Below are 21,730 nucleotides of genomic sequence, written 5' to 3' on the forward strand. Positions count from 1 at the left end.
TGAATACAAAATACCGATATTTGCTTTTACAGTTGGATTATTGAGTTTACATCTTTCACTGCCGCTGATGGAACAAACTTTTGCCAGGGGGTGCTGGAATATAGGATGGACAAAATTAATGCGAAAGCGGAGCGCAAAGCCCCTACGTCGTGCGTGGCTTAATTTGGGATATAGATGCTCTGTGGTGCAATCTGAGGCGATTCCTGTCCACTTTCATTTTACTTTTTTAGCAAAAGTGTTTTGAGATTATAAAGACAATTTATTTCATTATTTTGTTTAGAATATACTGTTTCGCTCTTAAAACGTTTAACTGTGCTGAAAAGTGGAGAACCCTGTATTTTTATCTCCATTTTTGGTTCCATTTCATTCTGGAAAAAGAATTGTATCACTATGCATGACATCGCATGTAAATGTTATTGTTGCAAGGCTGCATGCTTTCTTACATGCATTAAATTCCTTCGTGTATGTTTTGTTTGGGCCACTGATACAAGTTTATATGAGAAAGAGCGCCCTCTACCAATGATTATCTCCGATATTTTACCACAAGAGGGCGCTCCACAGCTGCGATTGAGTGGATGAACTTGGCACATTTTTCTGGGAATTTTTAGTCCCAAAATATCAAAGTTAAACCATGAGTATGAGAAGTGGAGAAAAGGAAAAGGAAGGAGGGCCGTCAATGGTAAGATTGCCTTTAAAAAAGGGGTTGAAGAGTGGTGGATTTTTTTTCTGAAACAATTGATGAAAACAAAGAAAATGAGAAAAACATTCGGGCGATCGTGTAGTGTAGGGCCCCTGTTTTTGATCAAATTAGAGTCAAAACAAAAATGTTTTTCATTGCTCAAAAATCACCTTTACAATCAAAAGCAGACTTTTCTCAATTCTTAGAACACCCGTTTTGCAATTTTGAAGTTTTTTTTTGGGTAGAAATCAGGATTTTCCTGCGCGGTTTGTGACTTGCGATTCAGCGCGCCGTGCGTGCTCACGCCTAGACCTAGTCATGTAGTCATGGTACATCGCGTGGCGCGGTGATCGCCATCTTTATTTTCAGGTTAGGGTTAGGTTAGGGTCATTTTACCCCAAAATTTCCCAATAAAAATCAAAACCCTGCCCTCTATCTATAAATTGACATACCTGTTTATTGCGAATGTCGCAAACTAGTTTGGTCGATCATGTCGATCTAATAATTTTAAAGTGGATTTTGTTCCCTTAAAATAGAACCAGGCCCTACACTACACGATCGCCAATATTCAAGTCAGTTGACACTATAGAAAAAAAAAAAAATGCCAAAGTGACAGACTCTCACCATGGATAGAGAAAGGAATCCCCATAACGTTAAATGTGGCAAATTTACTGGACTACCGGTAGGCCTACCTCCTTAGAATTTTCTTCATTTATTCAAATTATTGTTTAAATTGAATCCCACATTTGATTTCATCTTCTTTTTCTGATTCGTGGGTCTGGACGATTATTTTGAATAAAGGGAAAGAAAGTCTGAAATTGGCCTTACGCTAGGTCAGATTCCGATCTGTTTTAATAATACAAATTGATTTCTGTTTGCATTTTCCCCCCATTTTGCTATGTAAGGATCCTGTTCATTCGGCCAATCAGTGGGAATCAGCTGACTTCGGAGACAATGCCCAAAAAGAGAAGTTCCTTCGGCTTATGGGTGGAATGAAGGTAATTTTGAATCTTCCAAGTACATTAAGCCAGCCAAATCAAAATATGAAAAAAAAATAGCCATACATTGCATTTGTATTTTGCAAATAACACTGGACACAATTTAAATTTTTTCCCACTTGCATCTTTTTGTCAAAAGTTGGCAGAACCATGATCATGTTAGTCTCAAGACAAATTCCCTGTACAGGTTAGAAATAACATAGGTTGAACAAAGGAACTGTTGCGAGATGCAAAGCATACAATCTCCCCCTCCTTCCCAAACGGTAGAGCCAAATGTAGAGTTGACCTGCTGGGGTTACGCGAAGATCAGCGCACGCGCAACGTACGTAAACTAAACACACATGAAGCATGACCCTTGTATTCCTCGGATCGGAAACGCGAGGCTGGAAGGATAAAAAATATCAGATTTTCCACCGAAAAGTTGTCCCATGATCCAAATGTCAGTGGTTCTAAAACATTTTTGAGTTATCCAGGTGAATTTTTTGGGTGGTTTCGTGTGTCTGAAATTAGAATTTCAGACAAAGGTATTTCATCTATCAAAGGGCATTTCCAAAAGCCCTAGCGTACTTACCCCTAAAAAAATCACCATTGCTAGAAAGCTAACGGAAAAGTGCCTTCTAATTCTAGAAGTAGCTTGTCACTTGAAAATAGATGATTTGACTTGAAACTTGTAAGAGACTTCAGCAGGGTATTGATGCCAAAGTCACCGTAACATTTACTGTGTTTTGGTATGGACTCTGTGCACAAGTACGAACGAACACATTCGAACGTTTTGCTAGTAGTCATGTCTGACCCTCACGTGAAGATGCTACAGTCGAACACTGATAAGAAGAGCACTGTTAATACAAGATACTGCTTATAACAAGCACAATTTTAGGTCCCAAGTCTTTGTTTTTCTTTGTTTTCCATTACTGTTAAAGGGAAGATACAACATTTGCAAACATCAAAAAACGAAATGATCCACTTATCACGAAATACCTTACTGAATTGTTAGGGAATGACAGTCTAAAGCATCCTGTAAAATTGTGGCTCCTGGTGTGCTGACATTTTCAAGAAAAATTGTATTTTTCCCAACGCTGGTCGGCCGACCAGCGCTGGAGAAAACTGGCTATTTTCAAAAATTACTCCATATTTCTTCTATTTAGTTATTCCACATCTTCTTTGCAATTGATTACTCACCTGTGAATGGGTACAAGCCAGCTAAATTGATACTCTGACCGCACAATTCCCCAAAGTCTATAAATTGCTCCAGTTCATCTTAAGTGGGGTCAGGGAACCAGACTACAAGAATATAATTGGTTTTCTTGGTTTTTCCAGCATCTACAAGCCAAAAACGTGAAACAAGTCAGTTTAACAATATTTGCTAAAACATATAAATCCTCTAAATGCACTTATTTCTGAAAATTGCAGCAAAAGCCAATGTTGTACATTCCCTTCAATACAAGGTACCTGTTATAACAAGGTAATTCTTAAAGTCCCAAGGACCTTGTTATAAAGGTGTTCGACTGTATATAGGCTTATACACGTTCAAAATGCAATAAGTCATGCTTACTTTGCGCCATGCGCATGCGGTGTCGTCACTACTGTTCATGCACAGATGCTATACCAAAAAGCTATATGACGAACTATTTCTGTGTTTAAATTAACAGAAGCAGCACACAGGACGCTTTGTGATTGGAGAGACAAACAAAGATGCCCATTCAAGAACAGGTGAGCAATTTTATCTTCTGTTTGATCAGTTTCAGAAAGTTGGCAGCAAATTCAGACAGCTTTCTGATGTGATGACCTCAATCAAGGTCAAGTGGGATTGTCAAACATGGGGCCTTTGTGCAAACCTTGGCTTCATCTTTGGCCTTGGGTTCTGGAGATTTTAGACCAGTGGGAGATTTTGGCTCAATACAGGTCTAGTGGTCTGCTCTAGGACATCAAAGCTTTCAGCTTTGATAGTGAGGCCAGAGTTTAGAGTTTCAGGAGTGGTGAATTACAGATAATATTTCTTTACAAAAATTACAAGCAGAAATGTCTTTTTTGCCATTGAGTAGTACTCGTATTCTTTTTTAAACCCATAAAAAAACAAACCCAATTACAACAGAAACATTCGGGAAAAAAACGGATTCGAAAAAAACAAGGTAACGTGGTAACTGAAACCATTAGCTGGTGTGATATGCAAGACTATTATTTTTGATTGAAAACGAATTTGAATTTGGGGTGATATTTCTAGATGGCGAAATGAAGAAGATGGAAGAAAACCTAGAACACCAGTACAAAGTTGGACTGGAGAAGAAGCTGACCGGTCAGAGTCGGCGACACATCGGGCTGGGATTCTCTGAGCCAGAGGAGAAAGAAGAAAAGAAATCGGATGGGACACACACCCGATTTGACGACGAAGACGAGGTGTCGAAGGATTCCGAGATATTTGACAGGGAGCTGGAGGATGGTACAAAGGATGGAGGGGATGGCAAGAGACCGGGCGAGAGGGACGCGGAGAGTGAGAAAGAGAGAAGAGACAAGAGACAGAAACGAGAAGAGAAGAGGAGAGAAGGAGAACGTGAGAGGCGAGGATCCAGGGAGCGGGATCCAGAGCAGGGCGCATCCAGGCGCGAGGAGCGAGACAGGAGCCACCGCGGCAGTCGAGACGACGACAGGAAACACAGAGATCGTGACGACCGCCAGAGGAAGGTGGAAAGAGATGATGGGGCCAGACATGACAGCAAGACGTCATCGTCAAAGTCAGGAGACTCCAGTGGGAATGGGGATAAGAAACACAGGCACTCGGAGGAGAGAGGAGACGAGACTGAACAGAAGAGGAAGAAGCACAAGAAGCGGGAAGATGACAGTGGTTCTGAATAGAAAGGCATCAGTCCTTAGTATTTCTGTCGGAGTTGGGGTTTTTTTTTGGCGTCTCGGTAGCTGACACTGCCACCTTATACTACTTGGAAATTATACCATCAGCTGCGATCTAAGTTTGGTGCATGGACCAATCAAGGCACACCCTCACTCCTATCACGGAGGCCACCTTCAACTGAGAAGCTTTGTGCAAGCTATTGCGCAAAGCAACTGCCCCTGATGAATTACTTTAACAATAACTGGCACACTTCCTTTACCATTAACCCTAACTCCCTAGCATGATTTACTAGGAACCATACCCATCCCGGCAAATTCCAACACCATATGGGAAACTGCACACACATATTTCTGACTTTGATTTTGGAGATTTGCCAACCCAATGTAAAAGATGTGTCAGTTTAGGGGTACTGTACCCATCCTGACAGATTCCAACAAAACATGCCGTTGGGGTTTGATGGGTTGAATTCTGTTAGGGTTAAAGGGGGCCTCTGTGTTTGTACAACAGTATAGTGTGCAGGTTGGTCTATGGTTTACTGGGCATCACATGTTCTTTAAACAGCCCACTACTATGCCATGCCAATCTTAAAAAAAACCCACAGTTCATGTGCTCTTGTTTGTAGGCAGAATTTAAAAAAAAAACCATCAAAAATTAGACAATAGTTTAGCATTGAGAATGTTGCTTGACTGCTAGTCTGAATCCGTATAGCTGTCTAAAATTTGATCATACCTGTAGATACATTGTAAATATTTGAAGCAGTACTTTTACATGAAAATGATCCCTGAAAAGTTTACAGTTCAACAGTCGGCCTCTCACGCCAAAAACCAGGTCTCTAAATTGAGGTTGCGACATCAAAAAAAACAACCCCAGTTGATCGAGGATAGCCAAGATGTATCTGGGTTTTCTGGCTAAACGCCAGTCCCGGTTGCTTGCCAAAATATGTGGCTTAATCAGGATGACATTTTTATTGGAGAGGTTCATCGTTCTCCTTGGTCATGCAGTAGCAACCGTAACTTCATCTTTCCGGTTTTACAAACAAAACAAAAGTGACTCACTTTGAAAACGGGAGAGTTTGCCAAAATAGTTGACATGAAATAAACGGTGACATGTAAGGTGGCATTAGAGTTTACAGGTGATTATTAACATCAGCACTGAGACTTGAAGTTTTGCATGGTTGCTCACATCGGTGGATCCAGGGGCCAACATGATAATTTAAAAAACGTCAAAGTAGGGGAAGGCCTGGACCTCAATTGATGCGAGGGGTTCTTTTTTTTCTACTTAAAATAAATGCATCAGAAATGGTTGTCGGATTGAATTATTAAAAACAAAAGAATTAAAAAGAGAAATTAAAAAAACAAATTACCCCCCCCCCCCCCCCCCCGAATCTGTCTGTGCTTGCTCATTGGAAATTTGAGTCATACTACAAGTTGTGTTTGAGGAGAACTGGTTCGGTACAATATTTTGATCCGTTTGCTCTAAATCATCTTTAGGAGCACTGAAGACAATCACAGTGTACTGTTTGAAATATTGAGAGAATGTCGGCTCGTCTGCAAACCTTTCATAGTTAACTGTAGCATTTGTTAATAATTACATTTACCTACATTTGTACTGAGTAATTTTTGCCAGGGTTCTTCAGGGAAAGAATTGAGAATTTTTTTGGTACCTTTCATTTCACTGACTGCTACATCATACATACAGTATCATTTTGAGGAAAGACAAAAGAAATGCCTAGATTGTACTAAAAGTAAAAGCTTGATCTTGTGCAGCAATGTAATGTAATGCCGACTACATAATTAATTACTTGAGGAATGTATAAAGACCTGTTGAAATGGATTATTTTTGCACCGCTATGACAAAGAAGCGTTTGCCCAAGATGACATCACTGCATTTCTCATGAATATAGAAATGTTTACATTCGAACATGCTTAAAGAAATTCTAAAAAGATCTCATTAAATGACATGTTGTAGAGTGTTATTTAAATGCTTACAAAGCTGTGTTGTACATTGTCTTAACTTTTCATACTGGGGAATAGAGGGCGCTATATTAAGAGTCTATGTATGCATTCATCTCAAGACAGCCACATGCCAAAATAAAATGCTTGATAGAAAAATAAACAAGTCAGATAATTTCTTTACATATAATATATTTCAAAGTAGAATTTTTTTTAAACGGGATATGAAATTTACTGAGTATAAACCAGTAGGATAATATTGCAAAGTCGATAAGCTGTTGTAGCAGCCCGTTACATTGTTACTGGTGAAGTTGCAAGCTCTTCCTGAGCAGTGGTTCACCTTTCATAATATATTTAACAATTGTCGACTGCTGTGATGTGGGATATGATGTTTTGAACATCCGAGGGGCGCACAGCACCTGAGGCGTAGTGGAGGGTGCTATGCACCTTGATGGTGTTTGAAAAGTCATATCCCACATCACAGCAGTCAACAATTGTTATGTTATACCTCTGTCTTGGATTCTTTGGATTTTGATGTAAAAATTACAAAAACAAACAGCAGTAAACACAACAATCATGACAATCGAACGTCAACTTGCGTACATATCGCATGCGCGAAACAGCTGATCGTCTGCTTGTTCGCTGCTCCCACGCAAGAGTGAAAACATGGTGAAATTAGCGTGGGTACCAACGATAGAAGCGCTTCACACCGTACGTACCGTATGTACAAAGTTGTAGCACACTCCCTGTGGTACGTGATATCCCACAGGGACTGTGCCATGACTTTTTATAAACTTAACACGTGATCGTTCTAGGCCAATGATAATACAGTATTCAAGACAGAGGAAGACAATAATATTTGGGGCTAATCATCCTTACTCACAGCTGAGAAGCTGAATTGCGAAAGATGTTGCTGCAACGTGGTCGAGCCGCAGGCATGTAAAAGGGCTTCAGGCAGCTGCCGTACGGCCCATGTCTAGCCATGGGGCACGGCCCGAGATCGAAAGTGTGGATTTTTGTTGCGGGAGGAAAACCGAAGAGCCCGCAGAAAAAACCTCATGGCACAGGAGAGAATCAATGAACAACTCTACTCACATACTATCCGAGCTAAGAATCGAACAGAGGCCGCATTGTTGAGCGACGGGCCCTCTACACACCAGCCACTCACTCCATCCACTTGAGTTTTCTTGGTATTCATGTAGCTATTCCTCCATTTCTTTCAAACTTTACCAACTTTTAAAGAATGAAGGAAAGAACATACCACGTTTTGAGGTAAAACAGCCATATTAAACCTGAAATAATGAATTTTGATACCATATAGTGATTTTGCTCATTTTTTCAGTTGATTATTTCAATTGGGGAGGGTAAAAAAAATACATGAATGAAATGGCTTGGTGGGGTTATTTATCTATGAAGATGAACATTTATTGTTTTGCTGTATTTTTGGGGGTTACAATGAAATACATTAAACCACTTAAAGCTTCACAAAAAAAAAAAATCTCTAAACTTTTAATGTTTCCATACCACACACAATGGAAACACAATTAAAACTTGCTGCGTACTCTTACATGTATTTCCGTCGGTTTGGTGAAAATTTTACATTCAACAATATTACTATCTTAGACAAGTTTTAGTAGTTCTTATAATGACAATCTCTTGGTAAAAATTACAAAAATATATTCCACGATCACCCACAGAACAGATTGATTACACGCTCTTCAATTATTTTGTCTAGTTAATAAAATGCTATTAAAATGTGACACATCAATTGTTTCATACAAGGTTCACCTCGTGGAAAGGTGGAACATTCCATCCGTCGCGGAATAAACTTATTCCTTCCATTGCACGAATGTGAAACATTTATCACTTGTTTTATACAACGACTGAATAAATCCTCGTCATATAATTGGTCAGAGCGGCCAAAAGTGTGACCGTGCAAAAGAACTTCCAGTTACCGTGAAATCGAACTTCGCCGTGCGGCCGTGCCCTGCGTTGGGATGAATAATTTAATGACACGTGATCAATGACCCACCAATCGGATGACGGGGATTTATTCAGATATTGTGTAAAAAACAAATGTGCCATGGCCCACCTCAAATCAAGCTACATGTATAACTACAGGGTAGATAAAAAAAAACGAAACCGAGATATTATTAGTTATCCCGCCAGCGCGAGTGGAACACGGAATAATGTAGTGCGTCTGTGTCCCACATACCACGAGGCCGAAAATATGTGGGACACAGACGCACTACATTATTCCGTGTTCCACGAGCGTGATAACAAATTTATCTTCAAGCAAACTTGACGCGCAGTAAAGTTGGACCATTGCTTTACATGAACCTTTCAGCGGTTTAGCGCATGCAGCTGGAATGTCGCTCGCATCTTGGAATAGCGCAATACGCAGGGTGTGATATGGACCGTGCAATACAGCCTCATATCACACTGTTGTTGCCATGGATCGACCAATCAGGATCGAGGATACAAGTTTGCTTGAAGATAATATTGCTTATTGGAACAGAAGTAGGGCACATGTGAATCAAAGGGAGATATCCTCTGTTAGGGTTGAATCTCCTCTTAAAAATGACACCCTGATCATGTCATTACATTCACGGTTGACTGAGCAGTGACCAATTTTATGAAAGGGTCTATTTAGAGAACTGCGCCACTTTTCATGGTGAAATCTCTCTTTTTCCCTACCTGCCTTGATGGGCAAACATAGCCTTTCACTCTGTGGCAAATGACACCGCAAAAACCACAATTGCAAAGTGGCGCAATTCTCTGAAATACCCTTTCATAAAATTGGTCACTGCTCAGCCAACCATGAATGTAATGACATGATCAGGGTGTCATTTTAAAGAGGAGATTCAACCCTAACAGAGGATATCTCCCACATGTACCCTACTTCTGTTCCAATTAGCAATAATATCTCGGTTTTTTGTTTTTTTGATCCACCCTGTATACAGGGTGAGTAAAAAAAAACGAAACCCAAATGTCGGGACCATTGTTTAAGTGAAGTTCTAAATGTAGCACTTTCAAAATCTAGGATATGAAAGCAATCCATAAGTTTTCTTTTAGTACAAGAATCATTCAAATCACTGATGTACTTTTCAAGTTACGGACTTTTAAACACAAGCACCGTTTTAAAGTTCTGTCCACGGATCACAAAACGGTAAGTGTTCTTTCAGCAAAACGAAAACAAATCACACAGGGATGTGTGTGAAATGTTTTCGTTTTGCTGAAAGAACGCACACCTTTTGTGTGATCCGTGGACAGAACTTTAAAACGGTGGTTGTGTTTAAAATTCCATAACTTGAAAAGTACATAAGTGATTTGAATGATTCTTGCACTAAAAGAAAGCTTATGAATTGGGCTTTCATATCCTAGATTTTGAAAATGCTTCATGCAGAACTTCACTAAAACAATAGTCCCGACATTTGGGTTTCATGTTTTTTGACTCACCCTGTAGTGTTGACTAACTAAAATGAGACATTCTGCTGTTAGGTGTCATCCACCATCTCCTCAGAATATTCCGGAAGTCGCAAGTAAGGCAGGGCCTTCATGTGGAAGTCCGGGCATTTCACATTAAATGTTTCCTCTGGAAAGAAACAATCATTTACTAAATCAGCTCACTGAATGAAAGATTCAGATGAGTTTTTTTTTGTCTCACCTGAACTTTGTTCAGGAAAGAGACTATGCAATCACTGTCTGTAGTATGTCTGTGGTAGTGTGGTATTTTGGTTAAAGGTTCGTATAATTGGTCTCATTTCAAAAGCTGAAGCCCCATTGGAACCAAATTTGGGTCGTAGATGCAACATGGTAACTTTCATATGAAAATGATGTCAAAGGTCACATACCAAGGTCACAGGTCATACGAGGTCAAGTTGTATAGGCTGAATATATAAAGTTGGTCTCATGTGAAAAGTTGACCTTCAAATGATAATGATGTCAAAGGTCACGCATCACTGTCAAAGGTCACTCTTTACATATAAACATGAAAGCAGATGAGAGGCATGGTTTAAAAACATCTTGGTTTTTTGGTGAATACTTCTTTGGAGACCACGAGGAAACTTTTCTGTGAATTTCTACAATTTTATGATACAACTTAACACATAAGTTTCTCTGGGCATGCAAGAACACCTCAATTTATTTAAATTATCCCTCGGAAAAGAAAAACCACTTACGAGTTTCCAAGTTGACCATGCCAAAGTGGCCTCCCATGGATCCGGCTGAGGTGACAAAGGAGGTGTAGCTTGCCCATGAGTGGGACGTCCCTGGTTGTATAATGGGGAAATCACCTGGGCAATTGTGGGAAAGGTAAAGGGGAGGGGGATATTCGGTGACTTATTTCTTTAGAACAAATGCCATAGAACTGGCAGTGGGGTTGTCCAGTCCATCAAAAGTTCCTATACGTCCTCACAAGTCTTCACAGGTTGATCACAAGTCCTCACAGGTCCATGACAAGTCCCCACAAGTCCTCTCAAATCCATCACAAGTGCTCATAAGTCCTCATAAGCTCTCAAGTCCTCATGAGTCCATCACAAGTCTGCAAGTCCTCACAAGTCCAAAAAGTCCCAAAAGTCCTCACACGTCCCCACAAGTCACATCAAGTCCTCACAAGCTCTCCCAAGTCCTCACAGTCTCCCAAAGGCCCTGCAAGTCCTCACAAGTCTTCACATGTCCCATAAGTCCTCACCAAGTCCCCACAAGTCGTCACTTAGTCCCCTGCAAGTCCTCACAGGTCCAGCACATGTCCTCCAGTCTCAAGTCAAGCTCCACAGACACTCAAGGCATGAAGAATACAGATACAGATTACCGTGTTGGAAACAACACATCAAACTTACCAACTACTCCTGCCCCATCAACAGTTTCAACGCGGCCGTTACTGTCCCTTATGACCCAATGTCTAGTGCGAAGTTTACAGGATTCTGAAGAAAAAAACCCAACTCTTTTGTCACTTCTGTGATGTAGTTTTGATATAGCTAAAATCAGCACACTGTCCATCGGTAGAGAAATCGTAAACAAAGCTAACAGAGGTTTCAATAACCAACATGAGCGGAACTTTTATATAACATTAGTTATTTTTTCCACAAGTATATGTGTGTCTTTTTTTTATATTGCAACCCATTCCTTTTGAACTTGTTTCGGGCATGTAATTTTCAGGATTTTGCTTGGACAATTTTTCAAAGGGCTGATTTCATGTAACAGAACGAAGAATGTTACCGCAATGATTTATTAATCGAATAATGGAATAAGCGGTGGTCCATATGGTCCACATTTCAGTAGCATATGTATACGTACTTCTCCTAGGACTGTTTTCGTCCATCGCCATGGTGATGTAATACGCAAACATATTCCTGCCAGGCCGTAGTGGCTTCTCACTCATCTCAGAGATGAAGGCCGTTGCTACGGAAACCTTCACATGCTCCGTCACGGCAACGCAGGACGGCTCGAGGTAGAATCTACATCAAGAGGAAAAAGCAGAATCTCTATAAATTTTACTGGAATTTTGTGTCAGGAATTTGTTGAAATAAAATTCCATGGCTTGTAGAAGGGGAACGGCCCCCCCCCCCCCTTTAAAGGCAGAGTAGATCATTTGCAGCAATCCAAAAAGTATCTGATGAAACCATTGCTGACAAGTTACTTGGTTTAAAGATGGGGATGGCACTAAACTCCCTGTGAAATGATTCTTTCTGGCATGCTGTCATTTTGAAGAAAACAATAAAAGAAGGCCATTTCCAAAGAAATGTGACATGTTTTTAGAAACTTCCGTTATGAGTAGTTGGTTTGTAATTCGGCAAATCCGTGAATGGGTGCGCGCGAGCGTTGATGTGACGCCCAAGCGTGTGCAGTTGCTATTATTCGTCGGATCAGTGCGCGACATCACCTGGCTGCAATCAGCTGAATGAGAACGTGTCCCGGATGCTGAATTCGGGCGCAATTCAAAACATGACTGGGCAACTTTTGAATGGAAATCGAGATCCTAAAATATATTTTTTCTTTCTTGGAATATACAACATCAGGTTAGTTGTTAAGCACTTGTCTTTAGATTTTGAGCACTTTTGTTGCTTCAAAAAAAAAAAGTACACAAATGATCTACCCTACCTTCAAAACCTGGTCCTTTCAGAGTGAATTCTGTCTATTTAGGCAACATTATTGCCATACTCTCTAAATATTAAATTCATGACCCATACTGTATCCTGAAATGAGAAACAAGACTCTGAGAGAGGTGGGGAAGGGGGAAGGGCTAGGGAGTGAAGGGGGGAGGGGTAGGAGAGGGGTAGGAGAGGGGTAGGGGAGGGGTAGGGGAGGGGTAGGGGAGGGGTAGGGGAGGGGTAGGAGAGGGGAAGGGGAGGGGTAGGGGAGGGGTAGGGGAGGGGTAGAGGAGGGGTAGGGGAGGGGTAGGGGAGGGGTAGGGGAGGGGTAGGGGAGGGGTAGGGGAGGGGTAGGAGAGGGGAAGGGGAGGGGTAGGGGAGGGGGCGGGGTGCGAGTTACATGTATCGCATGCAGGTCACATGATGCACGTACCTGGTTAGTGACGACTGCTGAAATATGGTGCCAGGGTCTGACAGTCTGTCAGCCAGTTGTGCCAGCCAGTCTGTAAAACTTTTTGCCAACAGAAAATAGCCTTCATTTGGCCAACCAAAACTAGACTGAGAAAAAAAAATGACCAGATAAGAAATGCATCATAATTGAATTGATTGGATGTGATTTTAATGTCATTTTTCTGTAAATGTATTTTGAACCCTTATATTTAGGGGACAGGATGTATGGGAAGATCAATAAGCCATTTGCGAGTTAAATTTGAATAAAATCTAAAATCTGGAATAAAATCTTAACTTTGCATTCTCCCGACCAAAGATAATATTACTATATCATGTGATTCAGGGCAAGCTTTATGCTAGCAACCCCCAGCTCTGGCATGGTCTGGTGTCTTTGTGTCATTCTCACCCATTGTGAAAAATGTATTGGTGCTGAGCATCTCTTACGTAACTATGCAAGAGCTTGCCCCGAATCATGTGATATAGCAACAGTGTCTTTGGTATGGACAATCAAAGTTAATATGTGCCAAGCATTCTGAGCAAGTCAATGTACCAGATGTTTTTCAAATTTCAATCCCAAAGGGTATAGGTCACTCGCAAATGGCTTATTGGGGAAGCCAACTTTAAATTTGACCCGAAAATTGGAGTAGTGATGAGGGCATAGTGGCTTTATGTTTATCAAAGTTGGAAAATGTTTCATGTTATTTGGATATTTCTTTCAGTATGGCTGCATTGATTTTTAATGTTTGTTCCGACTCTTCATACTGTTTTAGTATATTTCAGGATGACATATTATTCAACAAAATATTTTGAAGTAAAACAATAATGAAGTTGAAGGGTACTAAAGTGAAATACTACGTGTCAAACCCCCCCCCCCCAAAAAAAAACATGACCTACTTTTCATCCGAAATATCTCTTTTGTTTACCTAAGGAATTAAACCAACATTTCAGATCATGTAAACAAGGCATGACACTTTTTATTGAGCGAGTTTCATTAGCTTTGTGCAAGAGGGTGAGATTTAAACGCCATATGAAAAAAAATACTCACTTCCAAAATGTCGATACAGTGCTAGAGATGGTGGCGGAAAGCCAAAAGCTTCTGAAGGAATGCAGAATCACCCCTGATGTCATTGCACACCTCCTCGATCGTGCTTTGCTCCAAACGCCAAGTCAAAAGTGGCAGATTCTGAATGTGAGTATGGTTTTCGTATGGCGTTTAAATCTCACCCTCTTGCACAAAGCTAATGAAACTCGCTCCATAAAAGGTGTCATGCCTTGTTTTCTTGTTACCAACTTGGGTTGGTAACAAGTTATTTTTTGCAATCCCAAGTCAAGTCACAAGTCATTGTTTGCAAGTCCAAGTCAAGTCACAAGTCAAAGCTGGTATTTACAAGTCAAGTCACAAGTCACAAAAAAAGCGACTCGAGTCCGACTCGAGTCCAAGTCACATGACTCGAGTCAGCAACTCTGATATACATACCTCCAAAACATAATCGTGATGGCAGTAAAACATGTTACCCGTTTGGAAGTCTCCTACGGAGTTGAGGCACATGCGTATGGAGATACGACTCAAGGGACACTCAAGGACTGTGACAGTATGGAGTAACTAAAAACAAAAATAACAGAGTAAAAAAAAATTGCAGTACAAATTAAAAGAAAACTTGGAAATGCTGTTTCACTTCAAATATGAGGCGTTCTGGTAAAGTGTGATGGAAGTGGGCACAGAACGTAGTGGAGAAAAGTAAAAAAAACGAATGGGGTAATTTTTTTTCTGATTTATTAATATCTGTCATCTTTGATTTGTCTACTACACATATTTTAAAGAAATAGTTTAAAAACCGTGAAACAACAATTTTTAAGGAAAAGCAATTGGTATCTTACATTTTCATGAATACAAAACTTGGAACTTTAAAGGCCTTTTTCTCAGTATTTTACTTTTTTGACATGTCGATAAATGCTCACATTAAAAAATCAAAACTTGTCTTTCCAAGTACCAACCAATCCTCATTTTGACCTCTGCCCAGTTCTGCCTCATTTTGCCATAGCGCCTCACATATGTGCTTGTGGAAAATTATCATGGTAGGCATACTTGTTCTTACAATTTTTACAGTTTGTGCTGACAGTGCCATCAAAATATCAAATCTGATGAAGACCCAAGTTGAATTATTTTTATAAAATTTTTATTGAAAAGCAATCAGATATACATGTACATGCCTGTCCCTTTCTCTCTTCAGCCAATTCATCCTTAAGCTCACGTAACTGCGACACCATTGTCCTGCGACTTAAAAGCACCGGACAACTCTGGAAGCTGTAGACCCTGACAAGACCACCAAGGCCTAGCATGCGTTCATCGCCGTAAAACGTCTCTTGCCCGTCGTGTATATGAAGCGAACACAACACATCTGCAGGGATGGGCAACACTTGGGCTTCTGAAGGGACTTCGTTTTCTTGAGTGGGCCCTGTGAACAAAAAACAAGAATTGTAAGGAAAAAAATTTGGAACGGACAGTACAGGGTGAGAAAAAAAATGAAACCTAAATGTCGGGACAATTGTTTTAGTGAAGTTCTGCATGTAGCACTTTCAAAATATAGCATATGAAAGCCCAATTGATAAGCTTTCTTTAAGTACAAGAATCAATCAAATCACTCATGTCCTTTTCAAGTTACGGAATATTAAACACAACCACCGTTTTAAAGTTCTGTCCACGGATAACAAAAAAGCTGTGCATTCTTTCAGCATAAGCAAAACAATTCACCCACATCCCTATGTGATTTGTTTTCCTTTTACTGAAAGAACCCCTATCGTTTGTTATTCATGGACAGAACTTTAAAACAGTGGTTGTGTAATCTTCCGTAACTTGAAAATTACATGAGTGATTTGAATGATTCTTGTGAATTGGACTTTCACATCCTAGATTTTTAAAGTGCTACATGCAGAACTTCACTTAAACAATGGTCCCGACATTTGGGTTTCGTTTTTTTTTTACTCACCCTGTAGATGGCACTTTGTGACAACTTTCAAGACCCCCAGTGGGAGGGGCACATCGCGTGCACGTTCTGTTTCGTGTGCATATAGCACAAAGTACGCACGTTGCATTGGCGTAGTGTCCTTTCCTCGCCTTCCACCTCTATGGCCCTGGGTTCAATTCCTATTCCTGCCTTGGTCCATATGTGGACTGGGTTTTCAGTCCCTACCTGATTCCGTGAGTTTCCCCCAGAACATTCTTCTGGGTTTTCCTCCCACCTCTAAAACTGTCACTTCTTCTCATTGTCTCCTCTCTACAGGCTTCTTTAGGCTTGCGAGCTACAGTGTCTAGGGCGCTTTTGAGGAATCGTTGTTTTCATTACAATATAAAATAATAATTCAGAATCTGCAGAAACCTGTATTGTTATATTGTGTACTTGGATACTGTCATTTCATTGGTCTAGAACGGCCATGCGTCTGGTTTATTAAAACGCATGTCAGACACTGAGGGTGATATCGCACTGCGTTCGTTGCGCGTTGCATGCGTATGTGGAATCTGCCTGGGAGCGCTAGCTTTGCGCAAGGAGAACTAAAACGTCAAACGCCCATCAGTCTTATGTCCGGTAGGACATCAAAAACTTTAGTTATCAAAGGTTACATCCCAGTGATTTAATCTATTTCTCACAGTAAGTTACAACCATTTATCTTTTTGAGTTACTGGCACAATATTTAACAATTGGTGACTGCTGTGATGTGGGATATGACGTTTTGAACACCCGGATTTTGATGTCAAAAATAACGAAAACAAACAGCAGTACACACAACAATCATGACGATCGAACATCAACTCACATGCATGGAGTGTCATGGCCTAGCGGTTAAGAGTACCGGACTCATGCTCTGGTGTTTCATAAGCAACAGTGGCGTGGATTCGAGCCCGGGCCCGGACACTTGTGCCCTTAAGCAAGGCACTTAACCATTATTGCTTCGTCCTTCGGATGGGACGTTAAGCCGGAGGTCCCGTGTGTTGTATAAGGCCTAACGCACGTAACAGAACCCAGTAACACTTATCGCTAAGAGGAGGGGTTTGCCCCGGTGTTTCTGGCCTCCTAGTTATACTCCCTTGTGGAAGTCTTTAGCAGAAGAACCCACTAAGTACCAAGTATGTCATGTGCTTGAAACAGCTGATTGTCTGCTAGTTTGCTACTCCCACTCATGTGTGAAAACATGGTGAAAATAGCATGGGTACAAACGATACAAGCGTTTCACACCGTACGTACAAAGTCTTAGCACACTCCCTGTGATATCCCACAGGGAGTGTGCCATGACTTTTTAATACAAACTGAACATGTGATCGTTCTAGGCCAATGAAAATACAGTATGCAAGACAGAGGTATAACAAAACAAAACAATTGTTGACTGCTGTGATGTGGGGTATGCCGTTTTTAACCCCCTCGGGGTGCATGCACCTTCGGCTTCGCCTCGGGTGCTATGCGTCCCTCAAGTATTAAAAATGTCATATCCCACATCACAGCAGTCAACAATTGTTAATCATTACATGTAAGTTCACAATACATATCGTGATGCATATTGTATTGTGACCTCACTGTTATATCTTTTTGTGAAAAAGTGTTATTGTTTCACACATTCAAAAGTATTCCTTAAAGGGAATATAGATCATTTGCTTTTGCTGTAATTTTCAGAAATGGATGGAATTGGGGGGTTGGAAATATATAGCTAATATAGTTACACTGACTTTTTTGAGGTTTTGGGTTCGAAAATGCTATAAAAACCAAGAAAAACAATCTTTTCCTGTAGTCTGGTTCCCTGACTCCATATAAGAAGAAACAGAGCAGTTTACATACATTGGGGAATTGTAAGGTCAGGGAACCAGTCTAGCTGGCTTGTACCCGTTCAAAGGTGTGTAATCGATTGCAAACAAGTGCGATGGTCAATTGGGGCCAGTATTTGAAAAAACGCCAGTTTTTTCAAACGCTGGTCGGCCGATCAGCGTTGGAAATTGATACAAAAATACCACTTTTCTTGAAAATGACAGTATACCAGGTGCCATGATTTTACAGGATGCTTTAGACTGTCATTCACTAACAGTCCAGCAAGGTATTTCAAAATGATTTGGTAGTTTTATTTTTTGATGTTTGCAAATGTTGTATTTTCCCTTTAAAGACGCATGTACCTAAACATACCTCTCAGCGTTTCCAGAATGTCCACGGCCCCTCTCTCTTTCAGAGCAGCTTCGATTCTATTCCAGTGGCCTTTCAGGGTTGAGTAGCAGCCAATGAACAGGCCCAGATGCCGGTAGCTTCGTTGGAATGTTCTATACCAGACAGTTGGGCTTTCCTCCTCACCGCCGTCCTCGACTGGACTGTTTTAAACACGAGAATAGTAATAATAATAACTAGAGGTTGTAGGAACAACCACACGGTGTTGTGCCATGGATTACCGAAAACTTTGCCACACACATAAACTCAAAATATGCATGTTTAAATCCATGTTTGACTTTTTCAACATGTCGCCAGAGGGCACTCTAACATTTGATGACGTCACCTGTAAAATGTTTGTACAGTACTGCCTAGGCAGACACTCACATCGTTGAAAGCAAGTTCGCATCTTCTGCCAATTTCAAATAATAAGGCACTTCCGGTTTCGACCGGAAGGAAGGGTCACGTGGTTTTGCACTTAATACCAAAAATGAAGACCCTGCAATATTGTATTGATTGCCATAAAAAACAAACAAGGCCCAACACCTAATAATAATAATAATAATAAAAGGTAAAGGTAAAGATCCCATAGCCATTACTGGCCGTAGGGGCAGTGGGATGTTAGAGGTCCACTGTGTCTTGGGCGTGGCATATAAGTGGCGGTGCCCAGTCCTCTCCTCTCGCTGTCTTACTTTCCCTGAACAAATCAGGTACCCATTTTACTGTTGGGTCGTCAGAGAGAGTTTTCCAGTTTTTGGTCCGAATTGGATTCGAACCTCCAACCTTCGACTCCGTAGCTCCACGCTCTAACCGCTCGGCTACGAGGCCCCTCATTTACCTTTACCTTTTATCTACCAACAAAAAGGCGCTAGAAATTATGTCTATTATTAAGACAGGTAAATGAAGTCTATGAGAAATATACCCATTACATGTATGTAGCACCTTTATAAGGGTTTACAAGGTGCTGTAGTGCATATTGCTGCCACTGCCAGAAACCCCGGGGCAAACCCCTTCTCTTAAATAGTGATAAGTGTTACTGGTTTTGTTAACGTGCATTACACTACACACGGGACCTACGGCTTTACGTCCCACCTGAGGGACGAAGCAATAATGGTAAAGTACCTTGCTTAAGAGCACAAGCACCATGTTCCCTGTTAGGATTGGAACCCATGTACCACGGCACATGAGTCGAACACTGTAACCATTGGACCACAGCACCCTAGAGATTAGACGGAAAGAATTCCATACTGGGCCACCAACTCAGATCTCCTGCACAAAGTGTATGGGCCATGGCAGAAAAAGTTAAAGTATTTAAAAGAATTTTTTGCACTCCTTAAATAGTGTTTCTTCATCAGATTTACAACTTTTGGTACTTGGTCAAATTAAGGAATATGAGTGGTGGCCCAGAATGGAATTCTTTCCGATTAGACTAAGTCTTACAAAAACAACACGGGCAAGGTTTTAATAGCAGTGAAAACTGACAATAGGAAACAGTTTAATACATTAGTTTCTCTTTCTTTCTTCTGGGTTGGAAGAACATGTCAGACTTTCAACTTCAGCGATAATGTAGTTTAGCATCCCCTACATGTAGCTTTTAGTTCTTAACACCTTTCAAATCCAAAATGCCACAACTTGGGAAATAAATTTAATAATGATAAGAAGCCTGACTTACGGTACATCCAGCCAGTGGACATGACATAACCTCCTCCACAGAAAATTGCTGCGGCTCAAATCACGCAGTCTTTGGCACACACATCCTATCCTGTAGGGAATACCAATTAGTTTTAATATATATACAGGTTAGGTCAGCAACTAATACATCTAAAAAAAAAACCCAACCCTCTACGAAATATTTGAACACATAGCACAATTGCATTTTTTTTTTTTTTAATTAGTGCATACTACCATATCAAAGCAATATCTGGTAGGCCTAATAGTTACTTTTAGGACTCCTCTATTGTTTGGGTTCGCTCAGTTTCTTAACTTCTTACAAGGTGTTATCATTCCAAAATTGCATTTGCAGCCTCGACTTCAAGTAATCTTATATATTTAGATTGACAGTGTTTTATAATTTTGAATAGAGTTTTATGTAAAAATTCACTAAGTTGGCCACACATTTGCCTACAAATTTCTCTTAAGACTTTGTCAACATATTCCTTACACAGTTCTCGGGAAAGAATGTTGCAACGTGATGTAGCCCCACTAGTGTGACCTTGGTTACTCGTATTAGCGCAGCAATACTGAGGCCACACTAGTGGGGCTAAACCTGACGCTGCTTTTTTCTTCACATATTATCTCAATGAAGGTCAGTCATTGCAAAAAAGATGAAAGACATGAATCTGGGAGTGAAAAACATTTCCAATGGAAAGATTCCCATATCCGGCCATCAGTATTTTTTCCCTAAAATGACCTATCAGCCATCAGAAACTGATATTATTATGTCATAAAAAGTCAAAATTAGCAAATTTTGAATTTTTACTGAGAAAACACTTAATTTTTTTTTAGACCAGTCCATAGGGTTTGTGCACAGGGTGACAAGTGATGGCCAGATATGGGAATCTTTCCGAGTCAGGTTGCAAGATTCTTTCCTTAGGGGGGTAAACATTTTTTTCAAAATATGGAGATGATAAGGTACAATGAACATATGGCCCGGCCGATTTAACACTACGGTCGGTGATGGTGTTCATCTAGCCCCATAAATGTGGCCTATTTACTGGACTGCCTCCGTAAACATAGGCCACACATCCACATGTACAAAAATCGTGTCGACGGAGCCAAATTTTGATTTTCACATTTAGGCTTAGTTTGTAGGTTTTTTTTGCTTTAGAAGCATACTCACCCTCTTTACAGGCTAATCAGAAAGTGCTGCCTTTTTCAGATGTCTAATTTTTGTGAAATTTCATGTTGAAATTTTGATACGCAAACGTGTAAAAATGAATCTGGAAATTTCACGAAAAATATACATCTGAAAAAGGCAGCACTTTCTGATTAGCCTATAAAGAGGGTGAGTATGCTTCTAAAGCAAAAAAAACCTACAAACTAAGCCTAAATGTGAAAATCAAAATTTGGCTCCGTCGACACGATTTTTGTACATGTGGATGTGTGGCCTATGTTTACGGAGGCAGTCCAGTAAATAGGCCACATTTATGGGGCTAGTGTTCATCATGTTCTTGACACTTGACACATGACACTGACATGACTGACACAGCATAACAACACACATCCAAACTTCATTCAATTCTTTCTTATAATGACATGCCTGAACAGGTCTTTATATGAAACATGTGCCAGTACGAGAAGCAAAAGTTCATCAGGTAAATGACTTGTAAAATCGACTGTTTCCTCTCCGGAATCCATATCGAATCCGTGTCCAACGCAACTCAACGAGTCTCGATCATGTCGATAGAGGCTATGGGCGCTGCCATCTTTTTCTGTCACCTTCCCCTCGAACAGCGCCCTCACGCGCATGGTCGAGCAGAGGCGGGGCCCGGGGAGAACTTGGGCGAAACAAATCATGGTGCCTTTGCACCCCCC

General features: G+C 40.7%; 2 protein-coding genes across 3 annotated transcripts; one reads left to right on the forward strand and one right to left on the reverse strand.

Moving 5' to 3' along the window:
- Positions 1–538: 538 nt before the first annotated feature.
- Positions 539–4,780, forward strand: LOC119721256 (small acidic protein-like). The gene is made up of 4 exons (XM_038191239.1): positions 539–679; positions 1,585–1,677; positions 3,327–3,387; positions 3,899–4,780. The coding sequence occupies exons 1-4, from the start codon at positions 632–634 to the stop codon at positions 4,525–4,527; spliced, it is 831 nt and encodes a 276-aa protein (XP_038047167.1). The 5' UTR covers positions 539–631; the 3' UTR covers positions 4,528–4,780.
- A 2,704-nt stretch (positions 4,781–7,484) lies between these two features.
- LOC119721257 (F-box only protein 3-like) lies at positions 7,485–21,656 on the reverse strand. 2 transcript variants are annotated; one of them, XM_038191241.1, is made up of 11 exons: positions 21,456–21,656; positions 19,869–19,958; positions 18,182–18,360; positions 15,228–15,472; positions 14,494–14,619; positions 13,000–13,124; positions 11,773–11,933; positions 11,316–11,399; positions 10,656–10,769; positions 9,934–10,069; positions 7,485–7,707 (listed from the first exon to the last, which is right to left on the reverse strand). In XM_038191241.1, exons 1-10 carry the CDS (start codon positions 21,551–21,553, stop codon positions 9,972–9,974), a joined length of 1,320 nt encoding a protein of 439 aa, XP_038047169.1. In that variant the 5' UTR covers positions 21,554–21,656; the 3' UTR covers positions 7,485–7,707; positions 9,934–9,971. The 2 variants fall into 2 exon arrangements, with proteins under 2 accessions (XP_038047169.1, XP_038047168.1); XM_038191240.1 differs by lacking the exon at positions 7,485–7,707 and having other exon boundaries at positions 9,884–10,069.
- Between the last annotated feature and the right edge of the window lie 74 nt (positions 21,657–21,730).

This window comes from Patiria miniata, unplaced genomic scaffold (assembly GCF_015706575.1).
Source record: "Patiria miniata isolate m_02_andy unplaced genomic scaffold, ASM1570657v1 HiC_scaffold_13, whole genome shotgun sequence".
Lineage (NCBI taxonomy): Eukaryota > Metazoa > Echinodermata > Asteroidea > Valvatida > Asterinidae > Patiria > Patiria miniata.

Coding starts and splice junctions, on each gene's coding strand:
- LOC119721257 (XM_038191241.1), bottom strand. CDS start 21,553: ATGGATTCCGGAGAGGAAACAGTCGATTTTACAAGTCATTTACCTGAT. Junction 14,620..15,227: donor CTGAAGAGAGAAAGGGACAG/GCATGTACATGT, acceptor TTTTGTTTTTAG/TTACTCCATACTGTCACAGT. Junction 10,070..10,655: donor CATGGTCAACTTGGAAACTC/GTAAGTGGTTTT, acceptor GTTTCTTTCCAG/AGGAAACATTTAATGTGAAA.
- LOC119721256 (XM_038191239.1), top strand. CDS start 632: ATGAGTATGAGAAGTGGAGAAAAGGAAAAGGAAGGAGGGCCGTCAATG. Junction 1,678..3,326: donor GGCTTATGGGTGGAATGAAG/GTAATTTTGAAT, acceptor TTAAATTAACAG/AAGCAGCACACAGGACGCTT. Junction 3,388..3,898: donor AGATGCCCATTCAAGAACAG/GTGAGCAATTTT, acceptor TGATATTTCTAG/ATGGCGAAATGAAGAAGATG.